At 38.6% G+C, this 26,537-nt stretch overlaps 1 protein-coding gene across 3 annotated transcripts in view; it reads left to right on the top strand.

Annotated features, from left to right (window-relative positions):
* Positions 1–26,537, top strand: part of LATS1 (large tumor suppressor kinase 1) — a 52,651-nt gene that overhangs the window by 8,207 nt on the left and 17,907 nt on the right. For all 3 annotated transcript variants that reach the window (XM_011282574.4, XM_019831381.3, XR_006598393.1), the window contains exons 2-3: positions 11,958–12,446; positions 25,308–25,455. In XM_011282574.4, the coding sequence (XP_011280876.1) occupies positions 12,105–12,446; positions 25,308–25,455 (490 nt within the window). In that variant the 5' untranslated portion in view covers positions 11,958–12,104. The remainder of the gene's footprint in view (positions 1–11,957; positions 12,447–25,307; positions 25,456–26,537) is intronic.

Below are 26,537 nucleotides of genomic sequence, written 5' to 3'. Positions count from 1 at the left end.
CTGATCACAGATCACCATAACAAGTATAATAATAACGAAAGGTTTTAAAATATTGTAAGAATTACTAAAGTAGAGCACAGAGACATGAAGTGAGCAAATGCTGTTGGAAAAATGGTGACAATAGACTTGTTCAAGGCAAGGTTGCCAGAAACCTTCAATTTGTTAAAAAAAAAAAAAAAATGAAGCATCTGTGAAGCACAGTAAAGTGAAGCCAAATAAAACTAGATATGCCTGTATGCATTCTCTTTGATGCAGTAACTCCAGTTCTGGGAATTTATCTCAAGGGAAATGCTTAACTGGAGCATTAACTGGGGCTTAACTGGGGAAATGCTTAACTAGGTGGCTCAGTCAGTTAAGCATCCACCTTCAGCTCAGGTCATGATCTCAAGGTTGGTGGGTTCCAGCCCTGCATGAGGCTCTGTGCTGACAGCAAAGAGCCTGGAACCTGCTTCAGATTCTGTGTCTCCCTCTCTGTCTTCACCCCTCCCTGCTTGTGCTCACTCTCTCTCAAAAATAAACGTTTTTTTAAAAAATGGAAATGCTTAACAGTGTTTGCACAACAGTTTTTATTGTCACATTTTTATGAACTAATTTAATATTTACAAGGAATATGTTATATACATGTAAGCTATGATCATAAAAGAGGAACATTCATGAACTCCCCACCAATCCTCAGAAGTAGAATTTTACCAATAATACTCAAGTTATCAGTGTTTGAAATGTTATAATAGAAAAAATTGGAAAGAACCTAAATGCCCATGAGTAGGGGATAGATAAATTATAGTACATCTACATGAAGTAATTCAATATATAATTATGAAAAAGGATGAGGTTGAATTGTCATATTTTCTGTTTCAAGAAATTCTAAACAGTAAGTCAAAAGTCATCTGTTTAGTAACAGTATTTCAGGAAAAGGAAAATAAACATAGGGGTTTTTGTTTGCTTGTTTGTTTTTTGGGGGAGGGAGGGACAGGGAAAGAGGGAGAATCCCAAGCGGGCTCTTCACTGCCAACACAGAGCTCAAACAGAGCCCACTCAGAGCCCACATGGGGCCCGAACTCATGAAACCATGAGATCATGACCTGAACCAAAATCAAGAGTTGGTCACTCAGCTGACTGAGCCACCCAGGTGCCCTACGTAGTTTTTGTTTTTGTAATTAATTTTTTCAATAGTATTTCTTAAAAAAATTTTTTTTCGTAAGTAATCTCTGTGCCCATTGTGGAGCTCAAACTTACAACCCCAAGATAAGAGTCACATGTTCCACCGACTGAGGCAGCTAGGTGCCCTTAAACATAGTTTTTATTAACCTTCAGCAGCATACATTTATCCTGTCAATTGTATACCCTTTTTTTTTTTTTTTTGGTCATGATGAAGTTTGAATCTCAGCCTTCTTCACATTCAGAATCTAGGATTCTTCTGAATTTCTTGGGGCTTGGGGATAGTTAACACATAACATGGTGACATGCTGCTTTTATTGTTTTTATGATTTTGTGGCATGTTGACAAGTCCTGAGGTTTTGTCTTTTCTTTTTGCTTAAACTATTTTTTTTCTTAGTTGAGTGAGTTACTGCTGGAAATAAAACATCTTCTGATAACTCAAAAGGCTTTGAAAGTTCATGTTTGAGTGTTTGTATTTGAATCTCTTTGACAATTTTGTGATCTCATCTAAATTTGACAATTGTTTATATCTTTAATTGCATTGCCTGTTGGGTGACAATTCCTGAATACATAATGCTACGTCATAGTGGAATCTTTTTGAAGACATTTTGACCATTAATTAAGGGTACAGATTCAACCATATGTGGTGCTGCCAATGAAAATAACACAGTGGAAGTGACAAGGAAATTTCACCTTTTATTTATGATCAGGTTAGCTATGTGGACTGTCTGCTGTTCTAGAACTTCTCTGCTTTGGAGCTGACAGAATTTCTTTAAATATATATATTTAATGTTTATTTATTTTTGAGAGAGACAGAGCTCCAGTAGGGGAGGGGCAGAGAGAGAGGGAGACAAAGAACTCGAAGCAAGCTCCAGGCTCTGCACTGTCAGCACAGCCTGATGTGGGGCTCAGACTCACAAACTGTGACATCATGACCTGAGCCGGAGTTGGATGGTTAACCGATGGAGCCACCCAGGTGAGCCCCAGAATTTCTTTAAATATTGACTTTAAGGAGTGCCTGGCTGGCTCAGTCAGTAGAGTGTGCAACTCTTGATCTTAGGGTTGTAAGTTTGAGCCCCATGTTGAGTGTAGAGATTACTTTAAAATCTTATAAAGAGGGGCACCTGGGTGGCGCAGTCGGTTAAGCGTCCGACTTCAGCCAGGTCACGATCTCGCGGTCCGTGAGTTCGAGCCCCGCGTCAGGCTCTGGGCTGATGGCTCAGAGCCTGGAGCCTGTTTCCGATTCTGTGTCTCCCTCTCTCTCTGCCCCTCCCCCGTTCATGCTCTGTCTCTCTCTGTCCCAAAAATAAATAAACGTTGAAAAAAAAAATTTTAAATCTTATAAAGAAATATAGAAAGACTAAGATATGTTCAACTTCAGAAATATCAGAATATGGAAAAGCATGTATTTTAGAATCAAGAAAATATTGTACTTACTGTAAGATGTTCGTTGTATTACGTAATTCTTTTGCTAGTATATTGTGTCCTAAGCACCAGTAGCTAGATTCATAGACCCTGTGGTCGGTATGTCCAGTAATGTCCTCTTTGGGTCCAAATATGGTTTCTTTTGCTCCAGAGACCTGTTCAGTTACCTTTGCTTTCACTCTTTGCCCTTCTCTCTGTCCCTCTCTCACTGATTTACTCACCACAGTACACAGTAGTATGACACGGAGCCGTAATAAACGCTACTGTTAGAAAAGGAGAAGAATAGGAAATAGCAATTGCTGATCTATAATAATTTTGAAATCTCTGTAGGCGGGTCTTGTGAAAGCAACCTGCCTTGGAAGTAGGGGAGCTTCCTTGATTGGGCCTTAATTCAATTATATGGAAAGAACTCCCTCATTCATTGTTCTCTATGACTCTTGGCCATTGTACTCCAAGAACCTCCTTGGAATTCTTTTTTCATTATTATCTTTGGCCTCATATGAAGTGTGAGCTTTGGGGGAATGAATAGTCCCTCTTTGGAAAGTGTAAATCTTTCTCATCTAGTTTCCGGTTTGTGGGAATTGGGAACCCAAGGGGTTTAAATTGTGAATAGTGAAAGACTATTTTTAGTCTGAGCCTGAGTGGTTTATATAAAAACAAAAACAAACTTTAACAAAAACAGTTTCCTCAAAGTTATAAGCCTCTGATGTGTTTAGTTCCAGTCAATTCCATGTGTCCGTAACCAAAGTTCACATGTGTTAGTAACCTCATTCAAAAATTTGAGAGCTCCCATTTCTCTTCTCAGTTGGTTATTTCAGGGGAGGCCGTCCCGTTCATGTGATTTTATTTTTTATTTTTTATTTTTATTTTTATTTTTATTTTTTTATTTTATTTTATTTTATTTTTTTACCACTGAAGTACTTTAGTCAGCTGAGAGATTCCAGTGGGCCTCTGTACTCAGCCTTTTATTCCCATCTCTTCTTGTTTGGGGCCTAGAAGCAAGCTGCTTTCCAACCCTGCAAGACTTTAGTTTCTAAACTCTTTCTATTCCTTCCTATTTCTGCTTGCAAATCAGCTGCCTCTTTCCTCATTTATAATACTTTGCCAAATAGCCAGTAGCAGCCAAAGTGCACTTCTAAGATTCTCTTTTTCGGACTCTTTATGGAACTGCAAATTTAGTAGACTCTGTCACCTTACATGTTATAACGGCAACAGCTTTATCAAATATTTTGCCACTGTAAAACATGGTTCTTCATTTTTCCAGCCTCCAGTATCACTTTCTTTGAAGCCCTCAGCCTGACTACTAAGTCAGTACTCTATTAGGTATTTGTTATAATAGCACCTCACTTATAGGTACCAATTTCTCTATTAGGAGAATGAGAGACTAAATATACAGATAGACAGTGGCCAGGTCATATATGAAAATAGAACTGTGACCCAGAGCCTCAGTAGCAGTAGGCCCAAACGGCCAGGTCTTGGTCAGTAACTGCCACCTTCTGACGCAGAACTTACCAGAGAAAGACATATATCCGCCAACCGATTACATAGGATGTCCTGCTTCGGGTTAGCTGGCCTCCAGCTTCCTTGTGGCAACAGCCGACAACCAGAGCATACCTGAAGTCTTCCTTTTTATTCAGTTTAAAGCTTTTCTACTCCCCTGCCTGCCTTTGAGTCTCTGCCAAAGAGACTGTGGCTGACTCCCTTGCTATGGCAAGCTCTTAATAGACTCTGCTTGCTTTAGGTGGTCTTTATTTCCACAATAATCTTAGGTGGTTTTGTGGTAAAATCGCAAAATATCAATGAGGTAACACAACAGATTCCGATTTTGCTCACACAGACCCCAGTGGAGTTCAGTAGGAAGCTTAAGTAGTGGCTTAGGGACCCACATTCACTGCATATTGTGAAGCTACCATCTCAAAAAGTGACCAGTATCGTCACTGAAGCGGAAAGAGAGATGGAGAAGAACTGGCTTTTAACTGCCTGAGCCCAGAATTGACACATTAGTTACATCCGCTCACAGGGCTTTGACCAGAACTAATTTGGGAAGTAGAGGGCAGTATGTGAAAATAGACTCTGGCACAAAGATTTGTCAACAGCAGTTGGGTAAAGATCTGCCACATTTCCTCCTTTCCATCATTAGCGAAAATCAGATGGTATGGATTACCTGACTTCTGACTTAATGAATGTTTAAATGTAATGTTTGTGTTATTTTTTCCCTGAAAAGAAAATGTTGAAATGATGATGTTAAAAAAAAAAAAAAGAAAAAGAAAAGAAATGATGTTGTTGCATGGTATTAATGGCTTCTTTTTTTTTTTTTTTTTTTTTTTTTTTTTTTTAAAGAGAGAGCGCTCTAGGGGCGGACAGGGCAGGGGGAGAGGGAGAGAAAGAGAGAATCTTAAGCAGCCTCCACACTCAGCACGGAGCCTGACGCAGGACTTATCCCATGACCTGGGATCATGACCTGAGCCAAAATCAAGAGTCAGACACTCAACCAGCAGAGCCACCCAAGTGCCCCAAATGGTTCCTTTAAAGAAATCCTTTGTGTTCTTGGTGTGGTTTGTATATGAGTAAGAGTAATTTGCAGCAGAACCATTGCAAGATCCAGAGCATTTCTGTTTCAGAAAATTTCAAGCATACACAAAAGTAAGGAGGATAGTATAACTCTCATGTGCCCCTCAGCCAGCTACAACAGTTACCCGGTGCTTTTGTCTCATCCGTGTTTCCATGCAGTTCACCACAAAACCGAATTATATTGAAATAAATTCCAGACATCATATTTTATTCGTAAGTATTACAACATGTAGATGAAAGAGATAAAGCATAAACCAATTTTTTATTTATTTTAACTTAAAAACACATTATTACACATATACCAGAACTCAGTTATTTCTGTGACCATTGTATACTCAGATGTTAGCAGTGTTACAAATTACATTATTCAAGTACAGAGATACAGAATATAGGATTAGAATGATTCTGGTCCAGCATTTTCTTTCTTTCTTTTTTTCTTAACGTTTATTCATTTTTGAGAGACAGAGTGTGAGCAGGGGAGGGGCAGAGAGAGAGAGGGAGACACAGAATCCAAAGCAGGCTCCAGGCTCTGAGCTGTCAGCACGGAGTCCGATGTGGGGCTCGAGCTCACAGACTGGGTGATCATGACCTGAGCTAAAGTTGGATGCTGAACCAACTTAGCCACCCAAGTGCCCCTGGCCCAGCATGTTCTAAAATGTATTCCATAGGAATGAATCTCATGAAATGCTCTGAGGGAAAAAATGTGCTTTGGTCAGATAAGTTTGGGCAACACCTTCTCTTATAAATTAACATATTATGTAAAAGAATGATGTCATGTTTTGTGCTCCCATTTGACTAATAGTAGTATTATGTTATATGCAGTATTTTAATTTTTTTAAACATTTATTCACTATTGAGAGACAGAGAGAGCATGAGCATGGGAGGGGCAGAGAGAGGGGGAGACACAGAATCTGAAGCAGGCTCCAGGCTCCGAGCTGTCAGCACAGAGCCGGATGTGGGGCTCGAACCTACAGACCGTGAGATCATGACCTGAGCCGAAGTTGGACACCCAACCGACTGAGCCACCCAGGTGCCCCAAGTATATGCAGTATTTAAGAACACTTTTTTAAAGATTTTAAAGTAATCTTTAGCCCCAACATGAGGTTCAAACCCACAACCCTGAGATCAAGAGTGGACTTTCCACTGACTGAGCCAGCCAGTCACCCTTAAAAAAATGTTTTTAATTGAAGTAGAGTTGATGCTCTGCTACATTAGTTTCAGGTATACAGTTTGGACAACTAGATGTTATACTTTGCTTACCACAGTGTAGCTACCATCTGTCACCATACAATAGCACTGACTATATTCTCTATACTGTACCTTTCATCTTCGTGGCTGACATATTCTATAACTGAAAGCCTATACCTCCCAGCCTATGTCTCCTTCATCCATTTTGCCCATTCTCCACCCCCACCCCTCTGACAACTGTTAGTTTGTTCTCTGTATTTATGAGGGTTTTAGGGGGTTTTGTTCACTTGTTTTTTTCAGATTCTACATATTGTCTTTCTCTGACTTATTTCACTTAGCATAATACTCTTCAGGTCCATCCATGTTGTCACAGATGGCAAGTTTTCATTTTTTTTTTTTTTTAATGGCTGAGTAATATTACATTGTGTATATAGACTACATCGTCCTTATCCATTCATCTGTCATTGAACATCTAGGTTGTTTCCATATCTTGGCTACTATAAATAATGCAATAAACATAGGGGTACATATATCTTTTTGAGTTAGTGTTTTCATTTTCTTTGGGTAAATACTCAGTAATGAAATTACTGGATTATATGGTATTTGCATTCCATATTGTTTTCCACTGTGGCTGCACCAATTTACATTCTCACCAGCATGCACAAGGACTCCTCTTTTCCAACATCCTCATCAATATTTGTTATTTCTTGTCTTTTGATTCTAGCCATTCTGACAGGTATGACTTGATATCTTACTGTGGTTTTGATTTGCATTTCCCTAATTATGAAGGATGTTGAACATCTTTTCATGTATCTTTTGGCCCCATGTAGTATTAATAGTGGTTGTATTAGTTTCCTGAGGCTTATAGCAAATTACTACAATGTTGATGGCTTAAAAACACACACACACACACACACACACACACACACACACACACACACACACACACACTTATTCTCTCACAGTTCTAGAGGCTAGAAATCCAAAATCAGTATCACTGGCCCAAAATCAAGGTGTTGACAAGGCTGTTCTCCTTCCAGAGGCTCTAGGAGAAAAGCCGTTCCTTGCCACTTTGGCTGCCAACGTTCCTTGGCGTCTGGCCATACCAATCCACCTCTGTCCCCATGGTCACATTACCTCTTCCCCTTCTGTTTGTATCAGATCTCCCCTTCCCTTTCAGAACACTTATAATTGTGCATACTGCTTACCTGAATAATCTATAATAATCTTTCCATCTCAGAGTCCTTAATGACATCTGCAAAGTCCCTTTTTCCAAATAAGATAACATTTAAAGATTCTAGGGATTAGGAACTAGATATCTTTTAGGATGCCATCATTCAGCCTACTATAGTGATTCTTATATTGAGGGAGGTGAATTATGAGGGACTTCTACTTTACATAATTCTATAATATTTAAATTTTTCAGTAAGGATGCATCTTTGTATAATTAGAAAAAACTGATTATAGATTTTTAAGAGTAAAAGGAAAGGATAAGTCACTGGCGTTTATTAGCTCAACAGGTATTTTTGCAGTGCCGCTATCATTTACCAAGTTTTGTGTTAGCAATGGAAGCAAATACTGTATATTGACAGGAGCAAATTATGGTTGTTTTTGTTTTTGTTTTTTGGGTTTTTTGTTTTTTGTTTTTGTTTTTGTTTTTTTTTTCTTTATCAAGGAGAATGATTTTGGAAAGAGTTGAAACCCAAAATAAGTGAGGTATTAAAGGAATGCTTAGCTGCTATGAATGAAATGTAACCCAATTATTGAGTGAAGTGACACATGACATTGCACAACTGCTATTGGTTTTTTTTGAAGTTTTAAAAAATCTTTATTTATTTTTGAGAAAGAGAGAGAGCACGCGAGCGGGAGAGGAACAGAGAGGGAGACACAGAATCTGAAGCAGGCTCCATCCAGGCTCTGGAGCTGTCAGCACAGAGCCCAACGTGGGGCTTGAACTCACAATCCGTGAGATCACGACCTGAGCAGAAGTCAGACGCTTAACTGACTGAGCCACCCAGGCGCCCCTGCACAACTGCCATTGTTAATCCTTGATTGTGGAGAAATGATGGGTTCCGGAACTAGGAGTGGAAAATACGTTCGCTTTCAGAAAGGGTGAAAAGGGGAATTCTGCAGATTTTAGACTGGTGAGCTAAATGTGAAACCTAGAAAAATTTCATTAGTAAGCTATTAATATTTTGGGAATGCTTAGGAAAAAAAAGTACACATTAGGGACCAGCTTTCTTCATAAGAGCACAAGATGTGTCAGTCTTTCATTTATGAAGTAATTATCAGTAGATTGGGTTATGTTGTAGACAGAATATGTGTAATTTTCAGCAACAAAATGACAGGTTTTGTTTTTACAAAATGGAGAAATGTGGGCTGCTTGTCAAGTAGAATTGGATCGATCATAACTAATTAAGAACTGTATCACAAAAGTACTGATTGTTGAGGTGAAGTCATCAGGAAACTGTGCTTTGATGGTCTACTTCAGGACTTCATCGTTTTTCAGGCCTGCTGCAAACATTCGTGCATAGGCATATGTAATGAATATACATAAGTGTAATTTTTAAAAATAAAGTGTTTAACAGCTCTAAGATATAATTTATATACCATAAAATTTACTCATTTAAAGTATACAATTCAGTGGTTGTATATTTACAGAGCAATACAACTATCATCGTCTTATTTTTTTATTTTATTTTATTTTTATTTTTTTAACGCTTATTTATTTTTGAGAGAGAGAGCGAGAGCGAGCGAGCACGAGTGGGGTAAAGGCAGAGAGAGCGGAAGACACAGAATCAGAATCCAAAGCAGACTGTGGCTCTGAGTTGTCAGCACAGAGCCCGACATGGGGCTTGAACCCACGGACTGTGAGATCATGACCTGAGTCGAAGTCCGACACTTAACCGACTGAGCCACCGAGGTGCCCCTAAGGTTGATTTTTTTTAATGTGTATTTATTTATTTTTGGGAGAGGGAGTGCGGGGAGAGAGGGAGACAGAGAATCTGAAGCAGACTCCACACTGTCAGTGCAGAGCCCAATGCAGGGCTCCAACTCATAAACCATGAGATCATGACCGGAGCTAAAGTCAGAAGCTTAATCGATCAAGCCGCCCAGGCACCCCCATAATCTAATTTTAAAATGGCTTTGTTTTATGTATAGTTTTGAAACTTGCCCTTTTTGCTTAAGAATATATTATGGGTGTCTGTTCTCGTCAGTACATTTAGATAGAATTGCATCATTCTTTTTACCAGGTACCCCGTCACATATCAATGTGCTGTGACTTGCTCCAGCAGTTGCTGATGAGCATCGGGATTGATAGCATGTTTTGCCGTTATAGATGGTGTTGCAAGGAACATGCTTCATCTTCGAACACTTGTGTTCCTTTAGTTGTATTGCATTTTTCCTAATCCTTATTCAAGCCTTAACTTAAACCATGTTACTCCAACCATTTTATGCCTCAGGAGACAGTTTTTGAGAGAAGTAAATGCATGAGTTCATGTTGCCAAAATTAACAGAACAGGTGCTTGAATAATTTTTTTTGTTTTTCCATTACTCTTCTCACCTCTGGGATTTTGACAAGCTAGAGTATATCCAGAAGAACATGGCTAGAATTAGAGAACATTTAAAGGAATTGGGGATGTTTAGAAGACACATGTTTATTGCTCATTTGTCAATGTATACATTCATTGTATGTCACTCGCTGTGTATCAGGCAGGCTCTGATTATCAGTGGTGAACAGACTGGTTATGAGGCAAATAAGGTCTTCTATTCTCAGGAGATAAACAATTAACAACTAAACAAGTAAAATAATTTTAGATAGTAATAAGTACTATTAAGAAAATAGGATAATTAGGTTACCAGAGAAAGGGTGGGTGAAAAGGTGACATAGGGTTGAACCCTAAATGACTAGAAGGATGTGTCTGTATCTGTCTGTAGAGCTTTTTGTGTAACGTGAATGGTGATTACATTTATAAGAATGGAAATGGGGTACCCAGCTGGCTTGGTGTAGCATGTGACTCTTGATCTTGGGATTGTAAATTCGAGCCCCATTTTGGGTGTAGAGATTACTTAAAAATATATAAGAATAGAAATAGGCTCCTAATATGTGATAATCAGCAATGTTTCACATCCCAGTGGTACCACTTACAAACTGTTTTAGCCAAACTCTCTGAACCTCAGTTTCCTCATATACAAAATAAAGATGGTAACCCTGCTTCACAGGGTGTTAGGATGATGGTTAAATAAGGATGTAGGCAGAGGTGTTTAGCACCACCAGCCCATTACAGGCTCTAGTATGCGCTGAGTGGGATTTCATGATGTTCCACAAAAGAAAATATCTCTAACACTTGATGCAGGTCACAAGTGGAATGGCTTTTTTGCATTAGTGATTTCCCTATCAGTGAGGACATTTAAGTAGACTTTAGATGACTGTTCTTCCAGTGTGTTTTTTTTTAAATTTTTTTTTTTCCAGCGTTTATTTTTATTTTTGGGACAGAGAGACAGAGCATGAACGGGGGAGGGGCAGAGAGAGAGGGAGACACAGAATCGGAAACAGGCTCCAGGCTCTGAGCCATCAGCCCAGAGCCTGACGCGGGGCTCGAACTCACGGACCTCGAGATCGTGACCTGGCTGAAGTCGGACGCTTAACCGACTGCGCCACCCAGGTGCCCCTCTTCCAGTGTGTTTTAGAAGACATTCATCCTTAAGTGAGGAATAAGACAAATTGTCCATGGAGGTCCTTTCCCCCATCCTATCGCTAATAATCTTACTGTCTCTAGAGTCCCAGTCCACAGTTTGGGAAATACACCTAAGTGTCTGTTTTTGAAGTGTAAAGGTATCTTTTGGACTACTGGCTTAAAAACTTTTTTAAAGCAACAATAGTACCCTTTCTTCTAAAGAAATCTTATACTTGAAGTCTAATTTGTAAAATCTAGAATCATAGCTGCAAGGTGAAATTGATGAGAGGTTGTCCATTGTATTATTCTCTTAGTAATCCCTTATACCTGTATATACTTTTTTTTAATGTTGATTTTTGAGAGAGAGAGAGAGAGAGAGAGAGAGACTGAGGCAGAGCATGAGCGGGAAAGGGGCAGTGAGAGAGGGAGACACAGAATCCAAAAAGCAGGCTCCAGGCTCTGAGCTATCAGCATAGAGCCCAGTGTGGGGCTTGAACTCGTGAATCATGAGATCATGAGCTGAAGGTGGCCACTTAATTGACTGAGCCACCGAGATGCCCCATTTGTATATACTTTATATGCTTACTAAGCACACTTTTTTTTTAAAGTTTTTAATTTATTTAAGTACTCTCTACACCAAACATGGGGCTCAAATTCAGTGACCCTGAGATCAACAGTCACATGCTCTTCCAACTGAGCCAGCCAGGCACCCCAGCTAAGCACTCTTAAAATTACATTTTATCACCACAACCAGTACTTGAGGTGATTTTATAGATTAAGAAATAGGCACAAAGGTTAACTAACTTGTTGCATCCATCTGTAATGGAGCCAGAATTATAACACAGGTCTCTAACTACTAAATCAGTGTTTTCCCCCCAAATACATGGTACTGCTTTATTAATCATTTTATACCTTTTATTTATTTTTCTTTTATAGGGTTAATTATTTCAGTTGTAAAGAATTTCATCATTCCTGGCGACTTCTGCTAAGGATCTTTTTCAGTTTTGCTCAAGAGAAAGCTCTGGATCTATCAAGTAGCTCTTAAAGAAGTCCTTCTTGTGGGTTATAAATATAGATGTTTTCATGAAGAGGAGTGAAAAGCCAGAAGGATATAGACAAATGAGGCCTAAGACCTTTCCTGCCAGTAACTACTCTGGCAGTAGCCGGCAAATGTTGCAAGAAATTCGGGAATCCCTTAGGAATTTATCCAAACCATCAGATGCTGCTAAAGCTGAGCATAACATAAGTAAAATGTCAACTGAAGATCCTCGACAAGTTAGAAATCCACCCAAATTTGGGACCCATCATAAAGCCTTACTGGAAATTCGAAACTCTCTACAACCGTTTGCAAATGAAACAAGTCGGAGTACTTCAGAAGTTAATCCACAAATGCTTCAAGATTTGCAAGCTGCTGGATTTGATGAGGTAGGAATTTTTAAAAAGAAAAGAAAGAATTTTTCTTATCTTACACTACTACCTAACACTTTTTAGGTGATCTTCTGGCAAAATAATTCCTTTGAGACAATTTAACTATGTATACGAATTTGTATACTCTGTCAGCAAAGAATGTTGTTTACAATTCCATTAATTAGTAAAACAAAATCAAATAACTGTTTCTTTAGTTTTCTCTGTGGTTTCTGGGACTTAAAAGGTCAAGTCATGAAGTCAGAATGTAAGTGCTGTTGAAGAAAGCCACAGGGGAAGACAGAGTAGGTAGGGACTTCTCTGCCTGCAGTAGGAGCTTTGGGGAGCTGTGTAGAAATGACAGCTCAAAACATTTGAAGTTAAAGTTTGTACTACAGAGAAAGAAGTATAATCAGGGTTTCATTAAGCAGCGATGTTCACATCACATTCAGGCCCACATTCACAAAACTAAAAATTTACATGTTGCTCAATCTGCTGGAATTTAGAAGTTTTATTTTGTTTTGTTCTATTTCATTTTTTATTTTTTAATTTACATCCAAGTTAGTTAGCATATAGTGCAATAATGATTTCCGGAGTAGATTCCAGTGTTTCATCCCCTATGTATAATACCCAGTGCTCATCCCAACAAGTGTCTCCCTCAATGCCCCTTACCCATTCAGTCATGCCTCCACCCTCAACCCCTCCAGCAACCCTCAGTTTGATATTTATATTTAAGAGTCTCTTATGTTTTGTCCCCCTCCCTGTTTTTATATTATTTTTGATTTCCCTTCCCTTATGTTCATCTGTTTTGTATCTTAAATTCCACATATGAATGAAGTCATACGATACTTGTCTTTCTCTGACTAATTTCACTTAGCATAATACCCTCTAGTTCTATCCACGTTGTTGCAAATGGCAAGATTCCATTCTTTTTGATTGCCAAGTAATGCTCCATTGTATATATACGTGCCACATCTTCTCTATCCACTCATCTGTTGATGGACTTTTGGGCTCTTTCCATACTTTGGCTATTGTCGATGGTGCTGCTATAAACATTGGGGTGCATGTGCGCTTTCAAAACAGCACACTTGTATCCTTTAGATAAATAGTAGTGCAATTGCTGGGTCATAGGGTAGTTCTATTTTTAGCTTTTTGAGGAATATTCATACTGTTTTCCAGAGTGGCTGCACCAGTTTGCATTCCCACCAGCAGTGCAAAAGAGATCCTCTTCCTCTGCATCCTTGCCAACATCTGGTGTTTCTTGTGTTGTTAATTTATTTTATTTTATTATTTCTAAAAAAGTTTTTAATGTTTATTTATTTTTGAGAGAGACAGAGTGTGAGTGGGAGAGGGGCAGAGAGAGAGAGAGAGAGACAGAGAGAGAGAGACAGAGAGAGAGAGACAGGCTCCAGGCTCTGAGCTGTTAGCACAGAGCCCAACAGGAAACTCCAACCTATGGACTGTGAGACCATGACCTGAGTCAAAGTTGGATGCTTAACCAACTGAGCCACCCACGTGCCCCTCCTGTGTTTTTTTTTTTTTATTTTTTTTTATTTTTTTTAATGTTTATTTATTTTTGAGACAGAGACAGAGCATGAACGGGGGGAGGGTCAGAGAGAGAGGGAGACACAGAATGGGAAGCAGGCTCCAGGCTCTGAGCTGTCAGCACAGAGACCAACATGGGGCTCGAACTCACAAACCGTGGGATCATGACCTGAGCCAAAGTCGGAAGCTCAACCAACTGAGCCACCCAGGCGCCCCAGAATTGTGTGTTGTCAATTTTAGCCATTCTGACTGGTGTGAGGTTGTATCTCATTGTGGTTTTGATTTGTATTTCCCTGATGATGAGTGATGTTGAGCATTTTTTTATGTATCTGTTAGCCATCTGGATGGCTTCTTTGGAAAAGTGTCTATTCATGTCTCTTGCCCATTTCTTCACGAGATTATTTGTTTTTTTGGGTGTTGAGTTTCATAAGTTCTTTATAGATTTTGGATACTAACCCTTTATCTGATACGTCATTTGCAAATACCTTTCCCATTGCATCCGTTGCCTTTTACTTTTGTTGATTGTTTCCTTTGCTGTGCAGAAACTTTTTATCTTGATGAGGTCCCAATAGTTCATTTTTGCTTTTGTTTCCCTTGCCTTTGGAGACGTGTTAAGTAAGAAGTTGCTACAGCTGATGTCAGAAAGGTTTTTGCCTGCTTTCTACTCTAGGATTTTGATGGCTTCCTGTCTTACATTTAGGTCTTTCATCCATTTTGAGTTTATTTTTGTGTATGGTGTAAGAAAGTGGTCCAGGTTCGTTTTTCTGCATGTCGCTGTCCAATTTTCCCAACACCACTTGCTGAAGAGACTGTCTTTATTTCATTGAATATTCTTTCTTGCTTTGTCAAAGATTAGTTGGCCATACGTTTGTGGGTCCATTTTGGGTTCTCTATTCTGTTCCATTGATCTAAGTGTCTGTTTTTGTGCCAGTACCATACTGTCTTGATGATTACAGCTTTGTAATACGTCTTGAAGTCCGGGATTGTGATGCCTGCAGCTTTGGTTTTCTTTTTCAGGATTGCTTTGGGTATTCAGGGTCTTTTGTGATTCCATACAAATTTTTGGATTGTTTGTTCTGGCTCTGTGAAGAATGCTGGTGTTACTTTGATAGGGATAGCATCGAATATACAGATTGCTTTGGGTAATGTTGATATTTTAATAATATTTGTTCTTCCTATCCAGGAGCATGGAATATTTTTCTTTTTGTGTGTGTGTCTTCAGTTTCTTTCGTAAGCTTTCTATAGTTTTCAATGTATAGATTTTTCACCCCTTTGGTTAGGTTTATCCGTAGAAATTTTATAGTTTTTGGTGCAATTGTAAAGGGATCGATTCCTTGATTTCTCTTTCTGCTTCTTCATTATTGGTGTATAGAAATGCAACCAATTTCTGTACGTTGATTTTATATTCTGTGACTTTGCTGAATTCATGGATCAGTTCTAGCAGTTTTTTGGTGGAATCTTTTGGGTTTCCCATATAGAGTATCATGTCGTCTGTGAAGAGTGAAAGTTTGACTTCCTTTTTGCCTATTTGGGTGCCTTTTATTCCTTTTTGTTGTCTGATTGCTGAGGTGAGCACTTCCCAATACTATGTTGAATAACAGTTGCAAGAGTGGACATCCCTGTCGTGTTCCTGATCTTAGGGGGGAAGCTCTCATTTTTTCCCCATTGAGGATGATATTAATGGTGGGTCTTTCATATATGGCTTTTATGATCTCGAGGTATGATCCTTCCATCCCTACTTTCTTGAGGGTTTTTATCAAGAAAGGATGCTGTATTTTGTCAGATGGTTTCTCTGCATCTGTTGAGAGGATCATGTGGTTCTTGTCCTTTCTTTTATTGATGTGATATATCACATTGATTGTTTTGTGGATATTGAACCAGCCCTGCATCCCAGGTTAGTTGCATCCCACTTGGTTGTGGTGAATAATTTTTTTAATGTATTGTTGGATACCATTAGCTAGTATCTTGTCAAGGATTTTGCATACATGTTCATCAGGGAAATTGGTGTGTAGTTCTCCTTTTTAGTGGGTCTTTGTCTGGTTTTGGAATCAAGGTAATAGCTTCATAGAAAGAGTTTGGAAGTTTTCCTTCCATTTCTATTTTTTGGAACAGCTTAAGAGAATAGGTGTTAAACTCTTCTTTAAATGTTTGGTAGGATTCCCCTGGAAAGCCATCTGGCTTTGAATTGTTTTTTTTGGGGAAATTTTTGATTACTAATTCTATTTCTTAATGGGTTATGGGTCTGTTCAAATTTTCTCTTTCTTCCTATTTCGGTTTTGGTAGTTTATATGTTTCTAGGAATTTGTCCATTTCTTCCAGATTGCCCATTTTATTTGCATATACTTGCTCATAATATTCTCTTACTATTGTTTGTATTTCTGCAGTGTTGGTTGTGATCTCTCCTCTTTTATTCTTGATTTTATTTATTTGGGTCCTTTCCTTTTTCTTTTTGATCAAACTGGCTGGGGGGGTTATCAATTTTGTTAATTCTTTCAAAGAACCAGCTCCTGTTTCATTGATTTGTTCTATTTTTTTGATTTAGATAGCATTGATTTCTGCTCTAATCTTTATTATCTCCCGTCTTCTGCTGGTTTGGGGTTTTATTTGCTGTTCTTTTTCTAGCTCTTTAAGGTATAAGGTTAGGTTGTGTATCTGAGACCTTTCTTCTTATTTAGGAAGGGTTGGATTGCTATATACTTCCTTCTTGTGACCACCTTTGCTGTGTCTCAGAGCTTTGGGCTGTGGTATTATCATTTTCATTGGCTTCCATATACTTTTTTATTTCCTCTTTAACTTCTTGGTTAACCCATTCATTCTTCAGTAGGATGTTCTTTAGTCTCCAAGTATTTGTTGTCTTTCCAAACTTTTTCTTGTAGTTGATTTCGAGTTTCATAGCGTTGTGGTCTGAAAATATGCACAGTATGAACACTTGGGGCGCCTGGGTGGCTCAGTCGGTTGAGCGTCTGGCTTCAGCTCGGGTCATGATCTCCCGGTCTGTGAGTTCGAGCCCTTCGTTGGGCTGTGTGCTGACAGCTCAGAGCCTGGAGCCTGCTTCGGATTCTGTGTCCCCCCTCTCTCTCTCTGCCCCTCCCCCACTCATGCTCTGTCTCTATCTCGGTAATAAATAAACATTGAAAATATGCACGGTATGATATCGATCTTTTTGTACTAGTTGAGGGCTGATTTGTGTCCCAGTGTGTGATCTAATCTGGAGAATGATCCATGTGCACTTGAGAAGAATGTGTATTCTACTGCTTTAGGATGAAATGTTCTGAATATATCTGTTAAGACCATCCGGTCCAGTGTGTCCTTCAAAGCCGTTGTTTCCTTCTCGATGTTCTGCTTAGATGATCTTGTCCACTGTAAGTGGGATGTTGAAGTTTCCTACTGTTACGGTATTATTGTCAAGGAGTTTCTTTATGTTTGTGATTAATTGATTTATGTATTTGTGTGCTTCCAGTTGGGGACATAAATGTTTACAATTGCTAGGTCATCTTGGGGGATAGACCCCTTAATTATGATAAAATACCCTTCATCTCTTGTTACAGTCTTTATTTTATTTTTTTTATTTTTTTAAATTTTGTTTTTAATGTTTATTTATTGAAGGTGAGAGAGACAGAGTGTGAGCGTGGGAGGAGCAGAGAGAGAGGGAGACACAGAATCCGAAGCAGGCCCCAGGCTCTGAGCTGTCAGCACAAAGCCTGACGTGGGGCTTGAACTCACAAACCGTGAGATCATGACCTGAACCGAAGTCGGACGCTCAACCGACTGAGCCAGCTAGGCGCCCCACAGAATTTATTTTAAAATCTAGATTGTCTCATAGAAGTATGGCTACTCTGGCTTTCTTTTGGCAACCATTAGCATGATAGATGGTTCTCTATCCCTTTACTTTCAATCTGATGGTGTCTTTAGGTCTAAATGGGTCTCTTGTAAATAGCATATAGATGGATCTTGTTTTCTCCTCCATTCTGTTGCCCTAAGTCTTTTGATTGGAGCATTTAGTCCATAGACATTTAGAGTGAGTACTGAAAGATACGCATTTATTGCCATTGTGTTGCCTATGTAGTTGGGAGTTTCTGGTGATGTTCTCTGGTCCTTTCTAGTCTTTGTTGCTTTTGGTTTTGTTTTGTTTCACCTTTTCTACCCTCAGGGAGTCCCCCCTTAAAATTTCTTGTAGGGCTGGTTTGGTGGTCAGGAACTCCTTTAGTTTTTGTTTGTCTGGGAAGCTCTTTATCTCTCCTTCTATTTTTTTTTTTTAATTTTTTTTTTTTTAACATTTATTTCTGAGACAGAGAGAGAGAGACAGAGCATGAATGAAGGAGGGTCAGAGAGAGAGGGAGACACAGAATCCGAAACAGGCTCCAGGCTCTGAGTGGTCAGCACAGAGCCCGACGCGGGGCTCGAACTCACGGACTGCGAGATCATGACCTGAGCCGAAGTCGGAGGCCTAACCGACTGAGCCACCCGGGCGCCCCTCTCTCCTTCTATTTTGAGTGATAGCCTTGCTGGATAAAGAATTCTTGGCTGCATATTTTTCTAATTCAGCACAATATATCCTGCCACTCCTTTCTGTGGATAGGTCTGCTGTGATAGATCTGTCTTCCCCTGTAGGTTAAGGACTTTTTTTCCCTTGCCACTTTCATGATTCTTTACTTGTCTGTCTGTTTTGTGAATTTGACTACGATATGTCTTGTTGATGGTCAGTTTTTATTGAATCTAATGGGAGTTCTCTGTGCTTCCTAGATTTTGATGTCTGTCTGTTTCCCCAGGTTAGGAAAGTTTTCTGCTATGATTTGCTCACATAAACCTTCTACCCCTTTTTCTCTCTCTTCATCTTCTGGGACCCCTGTGATTGGGATGCTATTCCTTTTTAATGAATCACTGAGTTCTCTTCTAAGTTTTACTTTAATGAAATTTCAGTTCATGTAAATTAGGCCAAGTCTTTAGAATTCATATTGAAAGTTTTTCATAGCATATATATATATATATATACATATATATGTATGTATATATGTATATATATATGTATATTTATACACACACACATACATACATATACGTATACATATATATTTTGTTTCGGTTATTAACAAAATTTATTTTGCATGATTACATACTTTCTGTGAATATTTTAGGTGGCAGAAATCATTTTGGATACAAATTGCCCATGGAAAATGTAAATGTGAATGAGCAAGTATTATGTTTTCCTTAAAGTTACAGTAACTTTTTTTACTGATTATAAAAGTACCTATTCCTGTCAAAAATTTAAAAATGTAAAGAAGAAACAAAAATTATTTTTAGCTCCACTACATAAAGATAATTACCTTTAAAATTCTTTCTGTCGTTAATATTGGTAACATTTTCAGATATCTCTAATGTTCAGAACTTAAGTATGCATTATAGTAAAGAATTTTAAAAGGGAGATTCCACTTAAACCACGGAGAAAAAAGATGAATCTTTCTGGCCTACTCTGTTCATCCATTTGATTAATATTGTTTACTATCATTTTTATGCTTACGGGTTCTAAAAATACTAAATTTGTACCTGAAAATAGAGAGAGAGGAGGAGAGGACCTGTGATGTTTTCCTGGTTAGTAGTTGGAGAATTAAGGAAATGGCTCACATGGAGTTTCTCCAGAGTACTTTTTCCCTAATCCCTTAGCCAGAATTCTTTCCTTTTATATATTGCTAGGAAAAGAGCATTTAGAAAGTCACATGGCTATAAAGACTCTTAAGTAGTAATGAGTTATGTCAGAGAAGTCACCTTAGTAGCTATGTATTTCTTACTGTGTGTGAACTACAGAATGAGTTATATCGAACATGGTCTATTCCTTTAAGGAACTTAAAAATTCTTTCTGTAATGTAAACTGTTTTCAGAAATCTAAAGCATTAGTTAATGCTCTATTTTTTTTTTTTTTAGTGTAATTGGCATATAGTGTTACTAGTTTCAAGTACGTAACATGTTGATTTGACAATTCTATACATTATGCATTGCGTACCGTGGTAAGTGTAGTCACCATCTGTCTTCATACGTTGTTATGAGAATATTATTGAGTATATTCCTATGCTGTACTTTTCCTCTTCATGATTTACTTATTTTATAACTGGAAGTGTGTACCTCTTGTACCTCTTTATCTATTTTGCTCATCCCCTTACCCACCTCCTCTCCAGCAACCACCAATTCTCTGTATTTAAGAGTCTGGTTTTTTTTTTCTTTATTCATTTGTTTCTTAGATTCCACATATAAGTGAAATCATATGGTATTGAGTCTTTCTTTGACTTAACTTCATTTAGGTCAATAGCCTATTCTTTATCTGTTGGCAATAATAACAATCATTACATTAACAAAGATATGTTAGCTTTATTACCACCACACGTTTCAAAATTGTCACCTTATTGACATTAATAATCCCTTAAGCAAAGTTGCTTTACTAAAAGCATTTAGGCATTTGTCAATCCTCATTTGTCCAAATAATGAAGTTAGAGTAGTATTTATCTCCATGGTGATATAGAGAATATGGTATGGCAAATTTTTTCTGCTGCCTCCTTGAATCACTCATTCTGATAGCTTCTCTTTGTATTGAAGAATTTGTGTAAGTTTCTAACTTGGTGCTTTAAAATTTTTGTCCAGTTTTCACCTCACTATTTTATCATTTCATAAATCCTATCTGTTCCTTTACACCAGGTTCAAAGCTGTTGCAATTTTTTGAGAGTATGTTTCTAGTGGTCTTTAAGATTAAAACCTCAGGGGCACCTGAGTGGCTCAGTCAGTAAGGGTCCGACCAGCTCAGGTCAAAATCTCACGGTTTGTGAGTTCAAGTCTGCTGTCAGCACAGAGCCTGTTTCGGATGCCCTGTCTCCCTCTCTCTCAGCCCCTTCCCCACTCTTTCTCATATAATTAAATTTTTTTAAAAATCTCAAATATTTTGAGATTAAATTCTTTGTAGGAATAAATGTTAAACAGGATTGATGCATTCTTGGAGTACGTAAATATATAATCAATGGGGGCGTATTTTTGCTTCTAAGCATGAAAAAAACCATAGTAATGTGGACACAATGTTTCCTATCACATGAAGCTTCTATTCCAAAGTTACTGATATGAGAGTGCTCTTTTTCACACTGGTACTAACACTCCATTTTTGGAACTTTGGTCAATACTGTTAACAGATGTAAAAAATATTTTGACATACAGCAATAACTTTTCAAAAGTAAAAGCCAGCATAATAATCACCAGCTAAAATTCTAGTGTAATTAACAAGAATATGGTTCCCACAATATTGAAAAAGCATGTTGGGTGCCAGTTTTTCTTACCAAGTGAGATGACACTGCTGTGGGAGATTAGCATGAATATAGTTCATTTGGCCTAACCAGTTTTATTTGTTTATCTTTCTTTTCTTGTACTTATTTATATTTTTAAAAATATAATTTATTGTCAAATTGGGTCCCATACAACACCCAGTGCTCATCCCAACAAGTGCCCTCCTCAATGCCCATCACCCACTTTCCCCTCTCCCCCACCCCCCATCCACCCTCAGTTTGTTCTCAGTATTTAAGAGTCTCTAATGGTTTGCCTCCCTCCCTCTCTGTAACTTTTTTTTTCCCTCTTCTCCTCCCCCATGGTCTTCTGTTAAGTTTCTCAGGATCCACATAAGAGTGAAAACATATGGTATCTGTCTTTCTCTGCCTGACTTATTTCACTTAGCATAACACTCTCCAGTTCCATCCCCGTTGCTACAAATGGCCAGATTCCACTCTTTCTCATTGCCAAGTAGTATTCCATTGTATATAGAAACCACCACTTCTTTATCCATTCATCAGTTGGTGGATTTATTTTTCTTTGCAAATTTTTATTTAAATTCTAATTAGTTAACATACAGTGCAATGTTGGTTTCAGGGGTAGAATTCAGGGATTCGTTACTTACATGCAACACCCAGTGCTCATCCTAACAAGTGCCCTCCTTCATCACCCATCTAGTCTATCCCCCACCCATCTCCCTCCATCAATCCTTGGGTTTGTTCTCTGCCTTTAAGAGTCTCTTATGGGGGTGGGGGGGAGTCTCTTATGGTTTGTTTCCTTCTCTCTCTCTTTTTTTCTCCCCTCCCATATGTTTATCTGTTTTGTTTCTAAAATTCCATGTATGAGTGAAATCATATGGTATTTGTCTTTCTCTGACTGACTTATTTTGCCTGGCATAATATACTGTAGTTCCATCCATGTGCTTGCAAATGGCAAGATTTCATTCTTTTTGGTGGCTGAGTAATATTCTGTTGTATACATATACCACATCTTCTTTATCCATTCATCAGTTGGTGGACATTTGGGCCCTCTCCATAGTTTGACTGTTGTTGATAATTCTGCTATAAACATTGGGGTGCATTTTGAATCTTTATTTTTGTATCCTTTATGTAAATATCTAGTAGTGCAATTCCTGGATCATAAGGTAATTCTATTTTTAACTTGAGGAACTTTCATACTGTTTTTCTTCCATTCTTTTTAATGTTTATTTATTTTGAGAGCGAGTGAGGAGGGGAGGGGCAGAGAGAGAGGGAGACAGAATCTGAAGCAGGCTTCAGGCTTTGAGCTGTCAGCACACAGCCCAATGTGGGGCTCAAACTTACGGACTGCAAGATCATGACCTGAGCCAAAGTCCGACACTTAACCGACTGAGCCACCCAGGCGTCCCTAAGAATTTCCATACTGTTCTCTAGAGTGACTGCCCCAGTTGCATTCCCGCTAACAATGCAAGAGGGTTCCTCTTTCTCCACATCCTTACCAACACCTGTTGTTTCTTGTGTTGTTAATATTAGCCATTGTGACAGGTGTGAGGTGGTATCTCATTGTGGTTTTGATTTGTATTTCCCTGATGATGAGCTATTGAGCATTGTTTCATGTTTCTGTTAGCTATCTGGATGTGTTCTTTGGAAAAGTGGCTATTCATGTCTTTTGCCCATTTCTTCACTGGATTATTTGTGGGTTTTTTTGGGTGTTGAGTTGATCTAGATTGTGGATACTAACCCTTTATCAGATACGTCATTTATAAATATCTTCTCCCCTTCCGTGGGCTGCCTTTTAGTTTTGTTGATTGTTTCCTTTGCTGTGCAGAAGCCTTTTATCTTGATGAAGTCCCTATAGTTCATATTGACTTTTATATCCCTTGCCTCTGGCAATGGCAACGTGTCCAGTAAGAAGTCGCTCCAGCAGAGGTCAAAGAGGTTGCTGCCTGTGCTAAGATTTTTATGGTTTCCTGGCTCACATTTAGGTCTTTCATCCATTTTGAATCTATTTTTGTGTATGGCTTAGCTAGAAGTTAAGCACTCCCTGCTGATTTTTAATTTGGGGTGATTTGTATTAAAGTTGTACACAAAGTGAAACTTATTAATTCTTTTGTGTCTCACTACAAAATTGCAGAAGTCTGACTGGCATAAAATGTGATCACACTGTAACTTTTGTATCAGTTAAGGATTGAGTGTGGTTGCTTTTAACAAAAATCCAAATAGTAATGATTTAAACAAAATAGTGACTCAGTTTATATAGCTAGTATTGGTTCAGTCTCTTGAAGATGTCAGAACATAAGATTCTTAAGAGTTTCTTGAATTTTCCTTGTTGGTGGCATCATGCTCTAGCACAGATGTCGTATCTATTATCTACAAAACAGGATACAGGAAGTACCAGTACCTAAAATCAGGGATAGCAACACTCTTCCACAAATCCTTGTTTTTGTTTCATTGTCAGAATTGTCATGTGGCCACTGTAGCTATAAGGAAGACTTCTTCCAACAAAATCAGTAACTTTTTCCAAGAAAGGGAAAATGGATCTTGAGTAGGCACCAAGTCTCTGCCACAACCTTTTTTTTGGTTGGTCTCACCCTAGTCGTTTCATTAGGAGGGTTGTCTGTCAGCAGTCTGTTCACCCATTAGTCTTACTAAGCCATTTCTCACTTTAAAATATTGTTTGAAATACTAGCTCCTCTATGATAAGTAAATATGTGCCTCCCTCTTGAAAAAAGCCTGTCCATATATTTTCTGCATGTTAGTGTATAATTTAGGTTTACATACAAAGGGCAAGGAGCAGGCAGGAGGACAGCCCATATCTGATCTCCAGTCCCTGTGCTTATGTGCTTTTACAGGTTTTCTTCTTCTTTTTTTTAAATGTTATATTTTTAATGTTTATTCATTTCTGAAAGACAGAGACCGAGCACAGTGGGGGTGGGGCAGAGAGAGAGGGGGACACAGAATCTGAAACAGGCTCCAGGCTCTGAGCTGTCAGCACAGAGCCTGATGTGGGGCTTGAACCCACGAACTGTGAGATCATGACCTGAGCTGAAGTCGGATGCTTTAACTGACTGAACCACCCCCTAGGTGCCCTTCTTTTTTTTTTTTTTTTTAATGTTTAGTTATCTTTGAGAGAGAAAGAGCACAAGCAAGGGAGGGGTAGAGAATCCAAAGCAGGCTCTGCACTGACAGCAGCTAGCCCGATGTGGGGCTTGAACTCACCAATTGTGAGTTTATGACCTGAACCAAAGTTGGATGTTCAACAACTGAGCTACCCAGGCACCCTACGTGTTTTCTTATTTAGTCCTCCCATCAACACTTTGAGTGTATTGCAGATGAAATTGAGCTTTGAAATGTTCAATAATTTTCCAAAGTTGATAGTTCTAAAGTGGGCCACGCAATCACTGGAATGTATTTTTGCTTCTAATCATAAAAAACAAAAGCATAGTAATGTGAGGCTGCTGGAACGCAAACTCACTTGTTTAGTTCCAAACTCTCTGCTTTTTCATCAAACCATGCAGCTTCCTAAAGTCTTCATCACATAATTATATGCAGTCCAAGTGTTTTTTCTACCATTTGTTCTAGATATATGTCCTTGTAAATAAGGTTCTCTAAAAATGGAAGCTCTAAGGATGGAAGCAAAAACTAGCTCTTTTACTAGTAAAGACAGTGACAGAGGTGATTACTAAAATACTTTAATGATACAAAAGAGTGGCTTCCAGTATTTTGTTTGATACGTTTTTAACAATCTGACAGTCTTCTTTGTGTAAGGATGAAATTAAGAATGGGAAATAATCAGTTATGTTGCTGTGATTGCCCCAGAAATTTTAATATGTTACATAAAGGTGAAAATATTAAACATGTGAAAGATTTGAAAATTTATTTTCTTTTTTACTTTGAGATTGTATGGGTGTTTGTAGTAGTTTTACAAACAGGACTTTCATATGGTTTGGGGCCCTGTTATTCCTAATTACGAATTTCTCTGGTGGAGTTCATAGTGCTCTTTGCCTCTTAATTAATTATCAGATTCAAACTTTGTGTCTTTTTTTTTTAAACTTCATACCAGGATATGGTTATACAAGCTCTTCAGAAAACTAACAACAGAAGTATAGAGGCAGCAATTGAATTCATTAGTAAAATGAGTTACCAAGATCCTCGCCGGGAACAGATGGCTGCAGCAGCTGCCAGACCTCTCAATGCCAGCTTGAAACCAGGTGATGAATCAGACATTTTTTTTTCTCATTTCTTAATAGTATTATTTTAGAATCATTTCAGTGTATCAACTCTCGGGGCACCTGGGTGGCTCATTTGGTTGATTGTCCAGCTTTGGCTCAGGTCATGATCTTGCAGTTGGTGAGCTCAACCCCACATCAGGCTTGCTGCTGTCCGTGCAGAGCCCACTTCACATCCTCTGTCCCCCTCTCTCACTGCCCCTCCCCAGATTGTTAGCATATTACAGAGGAAGAGAAACAACCATTTTGCTTTAATGAGAACAAACAGGCTTAGGTGATTTAGGGAAGATAAGGAGTTCCTTTCTGATGCCTTCAGCTTTCTCTGAAGTGTAAAATCAGGTCATTTGTCTGGAGTGGTGTGTGAGGAATGGGACAGGTGATTTGAGGAGACTCAGAACAGGGGAGAGTTGTAGTGGAGACCAAAAGAATCAGTAGAATTTCCTGACGGTGCTAAAGCCATTTGATGATGCTGATCGTTGAATTTATAGTGGAATCAGTCTGCACTTTACTCCACCTTTTCCGGCAGGTGTGAGAAAAAAGTGGGTAACTGGAATCATCTGTGAGTAGAGTTCTAAACAGGTACAAATAAGATCGATAAAGGGAGTTCAGAATGTTGATAAAAGTGTAATTTATAATTTAAATTCTTAATCAGAGCATATTCCTCCTCTACCTTTAGTGGCTTTTCATTCCTTCCAGACACCTCTTGATGGCCTTAATGTTCTCAGACTTTATCCAGTACCCCACTTCCCTTCATTTACTTCTCTCCAGTCATACTGGGTTTCTTTTTGTTCTTGGAAAATACCAAGCTCCCAGTTTAGAACTTTTGCCTACTCTTAATTCATCTGCTTGGTGGAGCCTTTTCTGTTCTGAATGTCATCCCTTTCTGTCCTGTTACTCTCTATCATTTGACACCATTTATGGTTCCTTCATTGGATTTATCAATACACAGATATTACCTTGTTTATTTATTTTTTGTTTATTTATTTATTTTGAGAGAGACAGAGACAGTGTGAGTGGGGAAGGGGCAGAGGGAGACACTATCAGCTCAGAGCCTGATGTGGGGC

This window comes from Felis catus, chromosome B2 (genome assembly GCF_018350175.1).
Source record: "Felis catus isolate Fca126 chromosome B2, F.catus_Fca126_mat1.0, whole genome shotgun sequence".
NCBI lineage: Eukaryota > Metazoa > Chordata > Mammalia > Carnivora > Felidae > Felis > Felis catus.
Note: the sequence above shows the minus strand (reverse complement) of the source record. Positions and strands in the feature narration are given on the sequence as shown.